Consider the following 17,291-nt stretch of genomic DNA (forward strand, 5'->3'; position numbering starts at 1 on the left):
GTCTCAAGATTAAGATCTCCAGTGAATAAGTATAGATATTTGATGTCATTAATGCAATAGCTTTAGTTTAGAATTTGAGTATTTTGATGTAAGCAATTAATCCATTTTGTATATAAAGAGAGGAAAGTTTGGTCCAAAAGATTCTGAAGTTTCCAGTAATCACTCACTAAAATTTTTTAAAGCATTTCCTTAAAATATAAATTAACATATTCAAATTAGATAGAATAATATAATGAACAGCCCCCCACATACTGTCACCCAGCTTCAACAATCAACTCACAATCCTCAATTTAAAAAGTACTTTAGTAAACCTAGAATAAAAAAAAAATTTTTTTTTAGGTACTGGGGCCAGGGATTGAAACCAGGACCTCCATGTGGAAAGCTGACAGTCAACCACTGAGCTACATTGGCTCCCCCAAGTTGGTTTTTTCTTTTGTTTGCTTGTTTGTTTTTTGTTTTTAGAAGGTACCAGGGATCAAACCCAGGAACTCGTACATGGGAAGCATGCTCTCAATTACTTGGGCTACATCTGCTCCCCAAAACAATTAAAAATATATATATGTATGTTATTCCTAAATCAGATTCATAGCCTTCAATAATCATCACTGCCTTTGCCTTCATTATAGTCTTTGATGTTACAATGCTAAATGCATTGTTAAATTTTGAAAGCACAAATTCAATATTGATACTAACAGTAATTAATATTGATTTTAATAGTAAGAAAATCTTTTTCAAATGTATCCTGGGTTTTTAAGGTTACTAGTTATATGATGTAAACTTAGTCTTATTTAGAATGGACCTCAATAACAGCACTCACCTGTGGCAAGTAAAAAATGTGCTTAGCTAGCAAACAATAAAGTCCAAAACTAATTTAAGTACACTGCTATTAAAACTATTATTATTGTTTGCTATAGAGTCTGTTAACAAAATAACATAACAAGGAATATCACTGAAACTGTGCAGGATTTGTACATCTCTTCTCCCACAATTCCTTATTAGTTATCCAGTCTTCTCACTGCTATTGCCAAGCTGGTCTCGCATGCTGCAGGCTCCCCCATGACACTTCAGCCACGCAGTGCCAAACCCAGGCTCCTTTGGGTACCTCTTATAACCTTAGATAATCATACTGATTCCCAGCTCCCCTGCAAGCCTGAGCCCCACTCCCACACCTCCCACATGGACCCAAGCACATGCTCAGGCCACAGCAGACGACAGGAAGGAACTCTATAAAGTATTTGTTTTAGGCTTATCCATGCATTGTTGTTTCCCATTACCACAGAAAATTGAGAGTTGATTGTACTGGATAGCACTACCTCAGTTAGCTGCCCATCAGTGTGGGAAAATATCTGCAATCAAACAGTTACAGTAGATTAACTCAACTAAGTTGTGTGTTTTTAAATATGTCTCAAAAATTTTATTAATAAGCTAATGTTTCAAACAAGCATCTAATGATTTAAATTTCAAATATGCATCAAATTATGCATCTTCCATAAAGCAAATTAGTTATTAACTGGGTAATTTTCAGTTATTCACTTTTTATGGTGGTATAAAAACTATATATGAAATTAAATAGGAACTGTATAAATTCTACATTCTATGCATAATTATATGCTGGTAACCTTCAGTGGTATTACCTTATTTTACAAGTGGGAACTTTTAAACAAGGCTATAATTTTTTTTTTTTTTAATTACCTTACATGGTGAGTTCCTCAGATCTCTTTTAGACTTTCTACTGCCTTTTAGTACCTAACTCTTGAAAAGAATTACTTCCGTTCCTGTATTATTTTATAATCAGTCTTTCTATCTGCTTTATTTGTTACGTGCTAATTTAATTACTTTGATGCCTGGCCCAATAAATTCTAGTCTGCTCTTGGGAGGGTAGGAGGAGCAGTTCTTTATGCTGGAAGCGCGGGAGGTGCAGCTATTTATGTTGCCTTTTGACCACTCTTGATCTTATTTCTAAATCATGATGAACTGAATATAGACAATACCACTGTTTTTATATCTGAGAGAAGAGACAGACCTGGCTTAGAAGCAGAAAGTTCAGACTGTTTAGCTTTTTTAAGTTGATAACCAATGACCGGAAAATATTTTGATTTTACAAGGATTATAGTTTGAAAAATATTCTGTAACTCTTTAACTAAAAAAAAATGGACAGAAAATAAGACAGTAAACAATAGCAATCATCCTTATACATAATGCTAGACTTATTTAAAGGTAGCTATGTATGCTTATACAAGTATTCAGTAAAATTAAATATTCGCTCTGATTATATATTCTTGAAAAAATTTAATGTTAATTTAACTCTTACTATGAGTTTCAAGATCATAAATTTCCATTCGTTTTTAAATCATATGCTTCCAAAACTTGAGAGGATAACATCAAAGCTAGAGATGGCATTTCTCTAAAATTTACCATTCCTAAAATAACTACAGTAATCCACATCAAGAACCTATCCTAGTACTGCCTTATGTATGTGGTGAGTGTGGTGTAAATTAGTGTACATACTACTTAGTTCTATATTGTCTTTTTAATACACAAAGTATTTGATACTAAATACTCCCAATCAATTCTACCTTGTTTTTTAAAATGTTTGACATTTAAAGAGTAGAATAGGTTATTGTTTTGTTGTTGTTGTTGGAGTATTTCTTCCTGATGTCATGGTAGAGTCAATGGAATTTCCATATTCAGATTCAAATTTGGGGGGATTTGGGAGATAGTTCAGTTACATTAGTGTGATGGAAGGTTCAAGTTCATGATTGCAGAGCCAGAAGAAAAGAAGCAAATATGATCAAGCTCATTTGTGAGGATAACTGAAAAACAAAGAATTCAAGATGAAAGACAGCTCAGAAATCATCTATTCAGCCCTATCATTTTATAGATGAGAAAATGTAAGTTTAAAGATGTCAAATGTCACACTATTTAGCAGAAGAGGGAGGGCAAATACAAGATACCTGACCCTCCCCCCACCTCCAATTCTACCCAGTGCTGATTTCCATTAAAATGGAGGAAAAAAGCTAGAGTATCAGGAGGCCAAAACGTGATAACTTTCTCACCCAGGAGACAGGAAACAAAAGATACCAATGGGAAAAGAAACCAAGTACCTCAGATATTTAATATCTACAGGTCCTGAATAACTCTCCCAGACAAACCTGACATCTCTTGATTTGACACCTATTGTCATTCCAATAAACATGTAATCTTTTCTTTAATCTCACTGAACCTCCTATTCTTTCCTTCTTCAAACCAACCCTCTCTACAAATTTTCAGAGTCTAGTATTTTTGCTCAAGTTACAAAAAAATCTGGTCTCAGGGTAAGATCCCTCTGACTCCCTTTAAAAGTATAATAATACTTTTAATAGTAATACAAAACGTAATAAAATTTAATATCAAAATTTTTAAAAATATTTATTTTAGAGTAGGGGTTAAGGAACTAGGGTTGAAAGGCCAAATCTTGCACAAAGCCTATTTTATATGACCCACAAGCTAAGGATGGTTTTTAACTTTTTGAAAAAAAGAATTGTGAAAAGGCATACACACAAAGAATAAAATGTGAGAGAGAGTCCTATGTGGCCCATAAAATCTAAAATATTTATTGCATGGCTCTTTACAAAAAGTAGTTTGCCAATTCCTGTGTTAGGGTACTATTTGTTTTGTATTTTTCACTTACACTATAGAATAATCTAGTCTAAGGAGCAAAGAGTTTTGATATTCAATTGACTTTTAAAGAACTTTACCTATTCATCAACATAATTGAAAAAATTTTAATCCTTGAAGCAAATACTACAAAATATATAAAATAAAAAATAAATTACTCTTACTTCTTAGATTACAGCCCCTATATCAACACATTTCTTCTACTCAGTCCCTCATCCAAACATACTAAGATATTCTGTATAAACTTGACAACTGCTTTAGAATTCCAATTCCCCATCTCTCCAGGTATTACCCCCAGATACTCAACTCCAAACAAACAAGGTTCAATGTATGCTTTACAGCTCTGGCTCTCCTGTTATTCCTAACATACTAGTCTCTATCCATTTATCTCCTGTTTTCTACTTAATCCACTGGAATAGTTTTAAAAGATAGCAGTAATTATACCACAGTCAGTGACTTTAAATTTATCTGATACTCAAAAAGAAATTACGCTCATTAACTGAGTTTAATACATATACTTACAAACCTAGGGTAGCCCTAAATGTATTCACCTTCGTCTTTGAGTTTGCTATCCTTTTCTACCAAAGAATTACTAAATTCTAAATAGAAAAGAGACATAATAGATGCCTTTCATTTCATTTGCTTTCTTTTTTATTCTCTAACACACTGTTTCCTATTTTTCCTACAGACTAATAAAAAGTTGTGCCTCCTTTTTAGGAACTCTAATATAAAATTTTTCTTCTGTATATGCACTTTCCTTATTTTCTTTTTTGAGTCTTTTGTCAAGATTTCAAACATGTAGAAATTTTAAGATCCTAAAGAACACACCTTTAAATTCTATAGTAGATTAGCAATCTGTCAATCTCCCTCCTTCTACAGAAAACCAAGTTCCTCTATTTCATTATTTAAAATACCACTGTATGGAAGCGGAGGTGGCTCAAGTGATAGGCCTCCACCTACCGGATGGGAGGACCCAGATTCAATCCCTGGGCCTCCTGGTGAAAAAGGAGAGAGAAAGCATGCCTGTGCGGCGAGCCAGTGCCTGCATGGAGAGCCGAGTGCCCACATGGCAAACCAAGTGCCCATGCAAGTGCCTACACAGCAAGCCAAGTGCCCACGTAAGTGCCCACGTAGCAAGCCAGTGCCCATGCAATGAGCCGAGGGTCCATGTGCGTGCTCATGTGGCAAGCCGAGTACCCGCACAGTGAGCCAGTGCCCGCGCAAGTGAGTCATGTAGCAAGATGATGATGCAACAAGAGAGAGATAAAGGGGAGGGTCAAGGTGAAACACAGCAGAGACCAGGAACTGAGGTGGCACAATTGACAGGGGAGCCACTGTTCACATCAGAGATCCCCAGGATCAAATCCTGGTGAATCCTAGAGGAGAAAGACAAGAAGAGAAAACAAAAAGAGAAACAGATACGGAAGATCACACAGCGAATGGACACAGACAGCAAAAACAGCAGGGTAGGGGAGGGAAAGAGAAAAAGGAAATAAATAAATGAATCTTTAAAAAAAAAAACACCACTGATTATTTCCTTCAGGAAGTCTTTCCTGATTAAATGTTACTTCAATTTCATTAAAACTCACTGACACCTTTTTTTTTAAGTTAAGCAACACCGTATTAGAAGCAGCAAAAAAATGATAGTGTCTACAGACACGGTGATAGCTAGGATGTGAAGAAACCTTTAAGTGACAAACTCATATTTAAGATTAAATAAGATTAAGTAACCAAAAAAATCCCACTAAATCAGTAAGATAATTTTTATTTATTTTATCATCTCCCAAGCCCCCCCTCCCCTATGAGATAACTCCCTCATCTGTCTCCTAGTTTGTCAGCTCATCTTCTGGGAACTGAAACCAGGACCTACCATGTGGGAGGCAGGCACCCAAATGCTTGAACCACATCTACTTCAAGTAAGATAATTTTCAAACAAGAAAAATATAAAGTAGACCACTCATATCTGACTTAATTATTTGGACTATATTTGACTTAATTATTCAAACTTCCCAAACTTCACAGTACCAAAAATGGTCACATGAGTCAATTTCAGAAGTATACTGAACTCCAGGGAAGTGGATGTGGCTCAAGCAATTGGGCTCCCGTTTACCATATGGGAAGCCCAGGGTTTGATTTCCAGGGCCTCCTGGTGAAGGCAAGCTGGACCACGCAAAGTGCTGGCCCATGCAGGAGTGCTGGCCTACCCAGGAGTGCTGGCGCAGCAAGATGATGCAACAGAAAGGGACAGAGGAGAGACAATAAGAGATGTATAGGAGAGTGTGGGCTATGATGTGGACCACTGACCAAGAGGTGCAGCAGTGCTCAGAGATGTATTCACCAAATGCAATGAATGTCTCATGATGATGGAGGAGATTGTTGTTATGGGGGAGGAGTGGGGTGAGAGGGGTGGGGGGTATATGGGGACCTCATATTTTTTTAATGTAATATTAAAAAAATTAAGACAAAAAAAAAGAGACGTAGCAGACCAGGGAGCTGAGGTTGAGTGCCTCTCTCCACTCTGTAAGGTCCTAGGATTGGTTCCCAGTGCCAACTAAAGAGAAGACAAGCAGACACAGAACACAGGGCAAATGGACACAGAGCGCAGACAGCGCAAAACAATGGGAGGGGGGAATGGTGGAAATAAATAAATCTTTTTTAAAAAGATATACTAAAAAACATTAACATGCACATTTAAAACTTCTTTTTAATCCAGAAGAGGTCTAATCATTTAGGTCTAAAAAGAGTGTTAATACTACCAAATTATTCTAATGACAAGAGTGCTAAAATAGAAAAAAAATTCAAATATCTCTTCCAAAAGAATCAGATATATCAAAACGATTATCATTTTAATTGTTTTAAAAATGCAAGTTGCTGCAAGGTATTTGTGGTAGGGTGATATATGGGAGCCTTGGATGATGCTATGCATATTATGCATTTAAAACATTATTTACAGGAAGAAAGGAAATGCACCAAAATATTAAGTGAAAAGCTAGGGTAGTGGGGAAAGGGTTTATTTTTCCATTTTTCCCCCCTTTGCTATATTTTCATGAGCTTGACTCTTTTTTTTTTTTTTCTTTGAGGTACCGGGGGCCCGAGATTGAACCCAGGACCTCATATATAGGGATCCAGTGCTCAACCACTGAGTCACATCAGCTTCCATGAGTAGGTTTTATCATTTGTTTTGCTTGTTTTTGTTTTTTCAAGAGGCACTGGGAACCAAACCACATCCACACTCTAGCATGATTTATATAAAAATTTTATATGGAATTTTAAAAAAGATATACTAAATGTTTTTTAAAAGTACATCATTTATTTTTAAAATTTCATATAAAGATAACTTCATAAGATTTGCTAGTCAGTTTGGTTTTTCCATTGTTGAGGTACAGTAGCGCCCCAGATAAACAGATTGTGTCAATATGAAAAAAAAATTAAACAAGCCAAGCCACCAAGCTATCATATTTATCTTTTTAAAAATATAAAGAAGTGTGAAATTTTATAAAACTTGGAAGAAACAAGTCAAAAACTTTCACCTCAAGGTGATTTATTTTAACATGACGACATCTCAGTTATATACTAGACCCCTTGAAAGCTTACTTCCCTATCAAAGTCACAGAGAAGATACACACTCAATTAAATAGACAGAATCAGAAAACAATCTAATATTAAGTTTGTATTTTCCAAATCATATGTGTGAGTTCACTCACATACTTAGGGCTTCCAGCATTATAGACTGCCTGTATTTATTATTAAGTGTTCTTCGAAGCAAAACAGAAAAACAGTGTGGTCTCACTTGTGAAATATGATTGATTGAAGATTCCATTCTTCGTAGCTGGGATGCCTGGATATCCAGCATCTGTAGAACATTGTTGGCCAAGGTGTTTATCAGATAGGCAACACTTGCTAAGGACTGGGTGGTGTAGGCTTTGGTTTCTTCTAGGGCTCGCTGCTTATCTGCTGACTAGGAAAAAACAATCAATTATTTATTCAAAGATAAGAAATTTCTAGCAATTTAACTTACAAAAATATTCATCAAAACTATTCTGTTGCTGAAGTCTACACGGACAGTCAAAAATGTTCTGAAAACATATTTTAGCATCCGGTAGATCCAACGACTGAACTATTGATGGAGCTCACTAATATTTTCATGTTGAACAGATACATCTTTGTACAAATACAAATATACCCCTGAAGTCATTATTTTAAAAATGAAATACAATGGATATTCTCAGCAATTGAGACAAGTATAGACATTTTTAAGGTCACTGTTCAGAAAGGTACCATTTATTTGAATGCATAAATTCTAGCATACATTTTCTGATTTTCTGAATTCCTCTTTTCCTTTCACTTCCCATATGAAATGTGGCTATAAAGCAGTCAAAGCAATAATAATGATAAATAAATTAAAGTGCCCTTTATTTCCAAGCATTTTAAGTTGTATACTATAGAATATACATTACCAAGTATTATAAGCCCTACTTGAAAAACAGACTACAAAAATAAAACAAAAGCTTAAGTGATATTTTCAAGGTCACACAGCAAAGCAATGGTAAGGTACATATTTTATGCTGCTATCTACCAAACATCACCTTCTTGTCCTAGTTCTGTAGAAAGATTCTGTGGTTAAGTACAAAGTACACAAGCCTCTAAACCAGAAAATTTTCACCTACCTACCTTTTACGTCAACTAGGACAAAAGTCAGTTTCTCAATTTCTTCAATTACAGATTATTATAATCAAATAATACCATTTTAATTTGAAAAGAGTTAAGAATCACTGCCTTAGATTTTTATTTCTTTTCCATTCTAATCCTTAGTAATTTCAGTTTTATTGGAGCACAAATTAACAAAAGAAATGGAGTTAAAGTTGGTTGAAGACACTTTCAAAAACAAAAACACATTCTAAGGTTCCATAGCAGCTACTTAAGACAGACATATCTATTTTAAATTTCCTAACTGCTGATGCAAACAAAAGGCATAAAAATTATATTGCCCTTAAAATTATATATTCATATAAAAGTAAAATTATGCTTATAAATTATAGCAATAAAATTAAAATTATTTTAAAAATTTAACATGGCTATCTTACATCTAAAGGCTACAAAATCTCAATTCTTCTATTCTAGCAGACATTTGTCAAAATTTTTCACACTAGGATAATATAAGCAGATAATTCCAACAAGAACCATGAATTTTCTGCTTTTTGATGTATAAGATGACATCTACTTAAGAATAACTTTAAGGATTATCACTGTCTCCTAAACGAGTTCACAGACATTCTCTGGAACCAGTAATTCTAATAATTTATTTCTGCATTTTTTATTTCCACAGTAATTTATTTACAAAATCACAAAATTAATATGCTAGCATAATATAACCTGTATCCTCTGGCACGATCAATGGATAACCAAGAAATGCAAAGCAAATTCAGCACTGCTTTGAGGTTCAACTGTGTTAGGCCCAAGCTACTTTAACAGCAGAACTAACTCACTCCAAAACAATTTCTTAAATCTTTCTGAAAAGCATTTCACACTTGTATGCTTACTGAAATAGTTATTTTGGGCTCAAGGATCTTTTCTTGTTATTTCTAAATTCTAGATAAAGTTCTAAAGGGTTGAAGTTGCTCTATGGATAAGTCAATCCAAGTAAATTCATTAAGGTAGTATAAGAACATAATAAAGAACTGGTATTCTAAGTTTGAGATTTTTTCCTATAAAGTTGTTTAAGCATTCAATAAAACTTTGAATAAATGCAAAGTATTTTAATAAAACTCAAAAAGTGCCACTTTATCTTAGGCATCATAGAAATTAATGAACAATTCTGCAGATATTATAAGGTCTATTTCTAGTAGTTCACATGCTCTTTTGGCAAAAACTTACTATTTGTGCATTATGATTGCCTAAGAAAGAATATTCTCATGATTTGTTTGGATACTCCTGAATGAGAATGCAGAGTCTACAAAAAAAAAAAAACACAGTATGGCATTCAAATTAGAATGAGTCATACCAGAGTATAGCAAAGCAAATTAGATAAAGACAACTCACCAAAGAGGAATATAAGGCAGACATGAACATGGGAAAGCATTCAAGTTCACAAATGAGAGGAAAAAAGTAACAGAAATAACACATCATTTTTTAACCAGCAATTAGCATAAAAAGTTTTAAATATATTATTTGTATTACTTGAAGGTTGGTTTGTGATCATCTTGCTTTGGCAGATAAAAGAAAGCACATGAAAAGAATGCCAAATACCTTTTTTTAGAAAACAAAATTCTGAGCTTGTCAGAATCTATTTAAGGCAAAAAGTACAAGATTCTGATGTTCTTGAATAGGAAAGCACTAAGAAATATGCCCTAAGTTTGTCCCCCTCCCCAAAAGAAAACTACCTGTGCAACAATAAAGTAAACCTGAAGGACTATTATGTAGTCTCTAAAAATGCTAATAATCTTGTATTAAATTAAGTAACATTTATGCTTATTTCATTATATTACTTCATTATATTTTCATCTTCATAGAAAAACTTATAAATAAACTACAAAGAACAAAATGCACAATTGTGAAAAAACATACGCATATTACAAGAATGGGGAAAGGGAAAACTTTTAATCAGTTAAAATGCTGGGATAATGAAAGTAATTTTTTCCTCTTAATTTTTAATGTGGTTAAAATGTCATATGTATAGCAAACAAACACATTAAAAGGTGACAGAGTAGGAATATCTTTTTTTAAGACCCATATCCTTCAGGTTATGATAATGGGAGATCAAATTATGATGAACTTCATGAATTCATTATATGTCATATCATTTAGTTATCAAAAGTTTTTAATGTGAAAAATTCAAACTTTCAGTCTTTTTTGGGGGGGGCTACTGGATCAATGTCACTGGCATGTGCAATTCAGGATGGTCCCACTCTAAAATCAATCCAAGAATATTGAGCTCTTCTGAAACTATGCTTTACAGACAGTTTTAAATTTATGTTTTAAATTTATGTTTCGCGAGTGTGGCAGTTTGATATTATTTATGAATTCCAAAAAGAGATATTATGTTTGTAAACCAGTTTCTCTGGGCATGATACCCCTTTGATTGTATCAGATTCAGCTGAGGTGTCTTTGATTAAACTATGTTAAGATTAAAACTTTGATTTGACCAAATCATTAGGGTATGAAGGGTTGTGTCCCCACCCCCCTTGGTAGGCTGATATAAACGGATGCTCAATCAAGAACACAAAAGAATATACACAGAGAAGATACAAAGGATCCTGTGGCCCCAGAAAGAAAGATAAGCCTGATAATCTACAGTTGACCTTGTGAAGAGACCAGAGCAGCTGAGCCCAGAAAGAAATGAGCCCCAGGAAGAGAGGCAAGCCTTAGGCCAGCCTACCACTTAAGTCAAATGAAGTTAGGCCCATGGATCGATCCTTAAGAGGAAGAAGTTAGGTTGTACCCTCACAGACACTGTCCACCATCTTGCTTCAACAATGTGTTAACAGACTTTGGGTGAGGAAGTACCTCTTACGGTTAGACTCTTTAGGGCCTTATAACTGAAGCTTCTATGCCAAATAAATACCCTTTATAAAAGCCAACAGACTTCTGGTACTTAGCATCAGCATCTCTTTTGGCTAATACAGAGAGTTTTAACTTCTACAAAATGCTTTCTAAGGCCCTTCAACAGCTACAGGAAAAGGGTGTTTGGTAACACTGAACTCATTTGCATAAAGACACTTTCCAGATAAGCAAACAATGACTGACTTTTTACATTTCTGATCATGAAAAAAAAGTCAATAAAAAACACTTTCATTTACCAGTGAAGCATAATCGTCATGGTGTTGGCACAGACTTAGCCATATCAAGAAGGTACTGAAGGAAATGCAAATGGCTTACTACACATGTACATGTCACCTACAAGATACAAGATAGAACTCACAGAAAAATTGACAAAGAAGGCTGCAAAATCTCAAAAGTGAAGACTTTTACAAGTACATGTAAGATTATACTTTTATGATTACTAGTCATGACTAGCCTCTTTTATAAGAATTTAAGACTAAATCCTTAAGTCTATTAAACTTAACATTACTGCTACTGTGCCGAATTTGAGTTGTCTGTTAGACAACCAAACGGAGATGTGATCCTAGCTGGGACAGAAGTCTGGGTTCAAGAAACTTAGATATGAATGGGAAATATATATGGTATTTAAAATCATGGAAATGCAAAGCATCAATGCATCCTCAACATCTAGAAAAAAAGCATGCAATACAAAGTAGGTACTAAAAAAAGAGTTGATAAGCAAAATGAATGAATGAATGAATGAGGCATAAAATATAGAGAAAAGAGATGATGACTAGGAACTGTCCTTCAGAATCCCCAACATTTAAAGGTTGGGATGAGAAAGTAAAGGACTCTAAAAAAGACTAATGAGGGAAGCGGACTTGGCCCAGTGGTTAGGGCGTCTGTCTACCACATGCAAGGTCCGTGGTTCAAACCCCAGCCTCCTTGACCTGTGTGGAGCTGGCCCATGCACAGTGCTGATGTGCTCAAAGACTGCCTTGCCATGCTGGGGTATCCCCTGCATAGAGGAGCCCCACGTGCAAGGAGTGCACCCTGTAAGGAGAGCCACCTAGCGTGAAATAAAGTTCAGTCTGCCCAGGAATGGCACCGCACACACAGAGAGCTGACACAGCAAGATGACGCAACAAAAAGAAACACAGATTCCCATGCCGCTGAAAACAGCAGAAGCGGACAAAGAAAAAGACGCAGCAAATAGACACAGAAACAGACAACTGGGGCATGGGGGGAGGGGAGAGAAATAAATAAATAAATCTTTAAAAAATAAAAATAAAAAAATAAAAAAGACTAATAAGGTAGGGGGACACCTAAGAGATACAATGTCATAGAAACCAAGAGAACAGAATGTTTCAAAAAGGAAATCATGGTCAATTTCAGTGCTACTGAAAGGACAGGAAAATTTGGTAAGAAAAACATCCAGTGAGTGTTTTTGACAATGTCTTATTTTTTGATGAATTTGAAAAAAGCAATTTTTGTTGAGAGTGGAGTATAAACTAAATTAGAATGAATTAAGATATGAAGAAAACACACATTGATAATCCTTTGAAAATTACCTGGTCATATAGGAGATTAAAGAAACAGGACCCCAGCTAGATGGAAATATAGGAAAAAATAGGGCTAAAAAAAAGTTTAAGATGGGAGATTACTAGAGTGTTTACATACTGAGATGAATGATCCAGTGGGACAGGAGAGTTTGAAGAATCAAAGGAACAAAATATTTGAGAAAGGCAGTATGAACTCTGAGTGCAAATGGAGCTTTTTGACAAGAAAAGGACAGTTCTGTGGATGGAAAAGAGACAAAAGAAGAAAGTTGCTACAGATATGGGGAAGTTAAAGATTTTAAAGTGGAGAGATGAAGGAGTTTCTAGTCTAGTGGTTTTTTGGGTTTTTTTTTAAGAATTTTTTTTTTTAAAGATTTATTTATTTATTTAATTCCCCCCCCCCCTCCCCTGGTTGTCTGTTCTTGGTGTCTATTTGCTGCGTCTTGTTTCTTCGTCCGCTTCTGTTGTCGTCAGTGGCACAGGAAGTGTGGGCGGCGCCATTCCTGGGCAGGCTGCTCTTTCTTTTCACGCTGGGCGGCTTTCCTCACGGGCGCACTCCTTGCGAGTGGGGCTCCCCCACGCAGGGGACACCCTTGCATGGCAAGGCACTCCTTGCGCGCATCAGCACTGCGCATGGCCAGCTCCACATGGGTCAAGGAGGCCCGGGGTTTGAACCGCGGACCTCCCATATGGTAGACGGACGCCCTAACCACTGGGCCAAAGTCCGTTTCCCCTTAAGAATTTTTTTTTTAATTTCTCTCCCCTTCCCCGCTCTCCCGAGTTGTCTTTGTGTGCCCATTCGCTGTGTGTTCTTGTGTGCGCTTGTATTCTTGTCAGCAGCACCAGGAATCTGTGTCTTATTTTATTGTTGTGTCATCTTGCTGCGTCAGCTCTCCGTGTGTGAAGCGCCATTCCTGGGCAGGCTGCACTTTTTTCGCACTGGGCGGCTCTCCTTACCGGGCGCACTCCTTGTGCGCGGGGGCTCCCCCTACGCGGGGGACACCCCTGCATGGCAGGGCACTCCTTGCGTGCATCAGCACTGAGCGTGGGCCAGCTCATCACACGGGTCAGGAGGCCCTGGGTTTGAACCTTGGACCTCCCATGCGGGAGGCAGACGCCCTATCCATTGGGCCAAATCCGCTTCCTAGTCTGTTTTAATCTAAGTATGAGGCAGGGTAATGAGCTGAGAATGGAGAAGGTAGAAGTGTGTGAGGATGTAAGAAGAGACATGAAGGAATGACAGTCATCTCAGAGAGTGAAAAAGAAAGGATTAATGATATTACATACACCTAGAATTTAGCACAGAACATGGCACAATGGAAGATATCAATAAATGCTAGTCCCCTCCTTACATTGTGTATGGAGAAAGTTTTTTATATATAAAGTAATGATCAAGAAGGACAACTATCATCTCCAAAAGTATTATCATGTAAAAAAACAAGCAAACAATGGGTGCAGATGCGTCTCAAACAACTGGGCACCTGCCTCCCACATGGGAGGTCCCAGGTTCGGTTTCTGATGCCTCCTCTTAAAGGATGCAAGCAGATTTTGCAACCAGCAGATACCACAAAAAGCAGATGACATAACAAGCAGAGATTAGAGGTTGCTCAGATGGTTGGGCGCTCATCTCACACATGGAAGGTTCTAGGTTCAGTTCACAAACTACACACCTCACCACAGCAGGCAATTTTCTGGGCAAGATTCTTTTAAAATATCTCTATGCCACTCTTAAACTATCCCCAATTCAGACCAGAGTCAGCTTCTACCAAGAACTCTATTTTTCAGAGCTCAAGGAAGTATTTCTACACATTAGTAAGCCTCGAGCTGAGGGTGAAAGGTCAGTCCCTCTTCTAGCAAAAAAAAAAAAAAAAAAAAATTTTTGTGTGATGTCCTTAAAACTCCCTGATTTAACTGGAAATGAAGGAGAAGCACAGCACTTCTGAAACACTCTTATAAGAAATCTTCATGCATTCACATATATACTTTCATATTTTTATATATACATTTATATTCATGGATATACAGTAGGGAGTTAAAAACGTAGTTTAATCTTTCAACAAGTCCTATATGAATGATCTAAAAACTTTTCTTAAAATGTGGAGGTAACTTGTTAATTGTTGCCTAATGTTTTCAGCTTTGGTATCAGAACTACAACTCTAACACAACAGGAAAAGTCCCAGTTAACATCCTTTTTCACAAATAATTGGGAATCATACAAATGTCTAGAGAAAGGATTAAATAAATCTGTCACAGTATATCATAAAACATTTAGCATTAAAAACTTACGAATAATGGTAAAACTACAACTGGTGTGACCTGTAGACTGTGGTTAACAGCAATACTATAATATTCTTGCATCAATACCAAGCTGTACTGTGTTGATAATGGAGGTGTATGGAAAAAGTCTGCCAAATGTATGCTATGGACCATGACTGGCGGTAATAGTCTGATGATATTATCTCATAATCTGTAACAAATGTTCCACCAGGGTGTGGAGTTGTATGGGAAATCTACACATCTGTATGATTGTTTTGCAATTTCACAATATCTGTAACAAAAATACATTTTAAAAAATGGTATGGGTTGGAGGAAAAATACACCAAATGTAAGATAAAGAATATAGTTGGTAGTAATATTTTGACGATGCTCTTGCATAGTTTGTAACAAATGTTTCACACCAATGCAAAGAGTTGGTGAAGGGGTGATGTATGAGACCCCTATGTGATGTTATATATGTTTATTTTATAAGTTCACAATCTTTACTATATACTTATTGTTTGTGTGTTCATACATGAATACTTCAATTAAAAAAACTTATGAATAATCTACCATTTATGTGAAAGAATACAAAACTCTTTAAAATATAGTAAGACCCAAAGATAATTCACACCAATAACATGAATCTGAATATAAAGCAACTGGCTCCAGAACTCCAAACCACATGATCTTGTTGTACCTTATGGGATTTAATTTTTAAACTCTATTTACATCATTATGGAAGGCCTTTACTGTATCTCAACTAGATAAAGTGATATGTATAGAATTTAATAGTATGTATATAAAATGATGTATTAACAGATATTAGAAGGAAATATGTTATTTATGTATTATATATATTAGTTAGAAGGAAGTGTTCATGGTTTTATCTGAGTAATGAGACTACAGATAGTCTTAATTTTATTCCTATTTTCCACATTTCCTGATGTTATGTATTCCTCATAATTTAAAATAATTTTTCAGTAATCACCCTTCATGCTTAGAAGAAAATAAGACCAACAACAGCATATTCTGGATGTCAAACTATCTGTATCCTCACTTTACCTGTTTCTAGCACAAGAGTTAGTCTTTGCTGCAACTATGGAACTGGAGTAGTTGGGTTGCTGCAACCATAACAGGATCAAAGGAGCAACATCATTCAGAGTCCAGCATACTAATGAACTAGAAATGTATTTTGATGCTGATCAACTGCAAAGCTCCCGTCTTCCCAAATTGATCTGAATATAGACTGATATTCATTAATGGCCCCATGGACTTAAAGTGATCAGGTCCTAAAAAGTTGTGATGAGATTTCTTTAGCAAGTTTTTGTTTAAATTATCATTTATTTGATGAGTGAAGTTTTAACTTGCTTTGCTGTGTGAAATTTTAAAAAGGAATGTTTTCCCAGGCTGAAACAATAAATGTCGCTGTGCAGTTTAATTCTGGGCTATGTGCATCCATCTAGCTAAATCTACAGTTTTGTTTTCTCCAAAGACAACTCTTGTACATAAGTACAGAAATTAAAGCTCACGTCTATTTGACAAATATAGTTTAGCAGCCAAAAAAAAGAACCCATTAGAAACATTTCCTCTAACCAACAAAAAATTATTTTTAGCTACATCTCCCAAGGACTCATGTGGGACCACAAAACAGCAAAAATTCTTCACTTTCAACCTCTATAGTGGAATCACTCAAAATTTCTATACCCACTAGCTTAGCACACACATAGCTTTGCAAAAAAATGGCGATGGTGATGGCTATAACAGGACATAATTCAATCTAAGTGAAAGAAGGGGGAATGTCTACGTTAATAACCCTTTTAAATTCCTGTATTTGCAAAGAGCTGTGATTTTTGTTTTAAGTCGTAATAAAGAATTGTCCAGCTAAAAATAAGCTCACCCCTTGTCTGTTTTTATTACCATGCAAGACAACAGGCCCTGCTTTTCTGTTTGCTTTCGGGTGTTCCTTCTGTTTTCCTTTATGTTTCGGCATTCTGCTATCTTCTATACTGTCTCCTGCCTAAAAAAATTAGTGCAGCAAAGCAGTATTACACGGAACATTATATGTTTATTGTTCAGCATCCATTACTATTCTTCTGGTAACAGAATTTTATTTTCACATAAGGAGTTCATGTAGGCTGACTTAAACTCCTCTTCCACCTCACCCATTGCCACAGGAATGGACACATGACAGAAGCTTACCAAAAGTACACTAACTACCAATTATAAAAATGTGCTATCATCAATTGTAAAAAAAAAGTTCCACATCAATGGAAAGAT

The 17,291-nt window shown here is 35.8% G+C and overlaps 1 protein-coding gene across 26 annotated transcripts in view; it reads right to left on the reverse strand.

The window, feature by feature from the left end:
* The window catches only part of ABI2 (abl interactor 2), a 153,579-nt gene that overhangs the window by 115,916 nt on the left and 20,372 nt on the right, over positions 1-17,291 (reverse strand). For all 26 annotated transcript variants that reach the window (XM_058300336.2, XM_058300324.2, XM_058300316.2 and 23 more), the window contains exon 2: positions 7,448-7,615. In XM_058300336.2, coding sequence (XP_058156319.1) covers positions 7,448-7,615 — 168 coding nt within the window. The remainder of the gene's footprint in view (positions 1-7,447; positions 7,616-17,291) is intronic.

This window comes from Dasypus novemcinctus, chromosome 7 (assembly GCF_030445035.2).
Source record: "Dasypus novemcinctus isolate mDasNov1 chromosome 7, mDasNov1.1.hap2, whole genome shotgun sequence".
Lineage (NCBI taxonomy): Eukaryota > Metazoa > Chordata > Mammalia > Cingulata > Dasypodidae > Dasypus > Dasypus novemcinctus.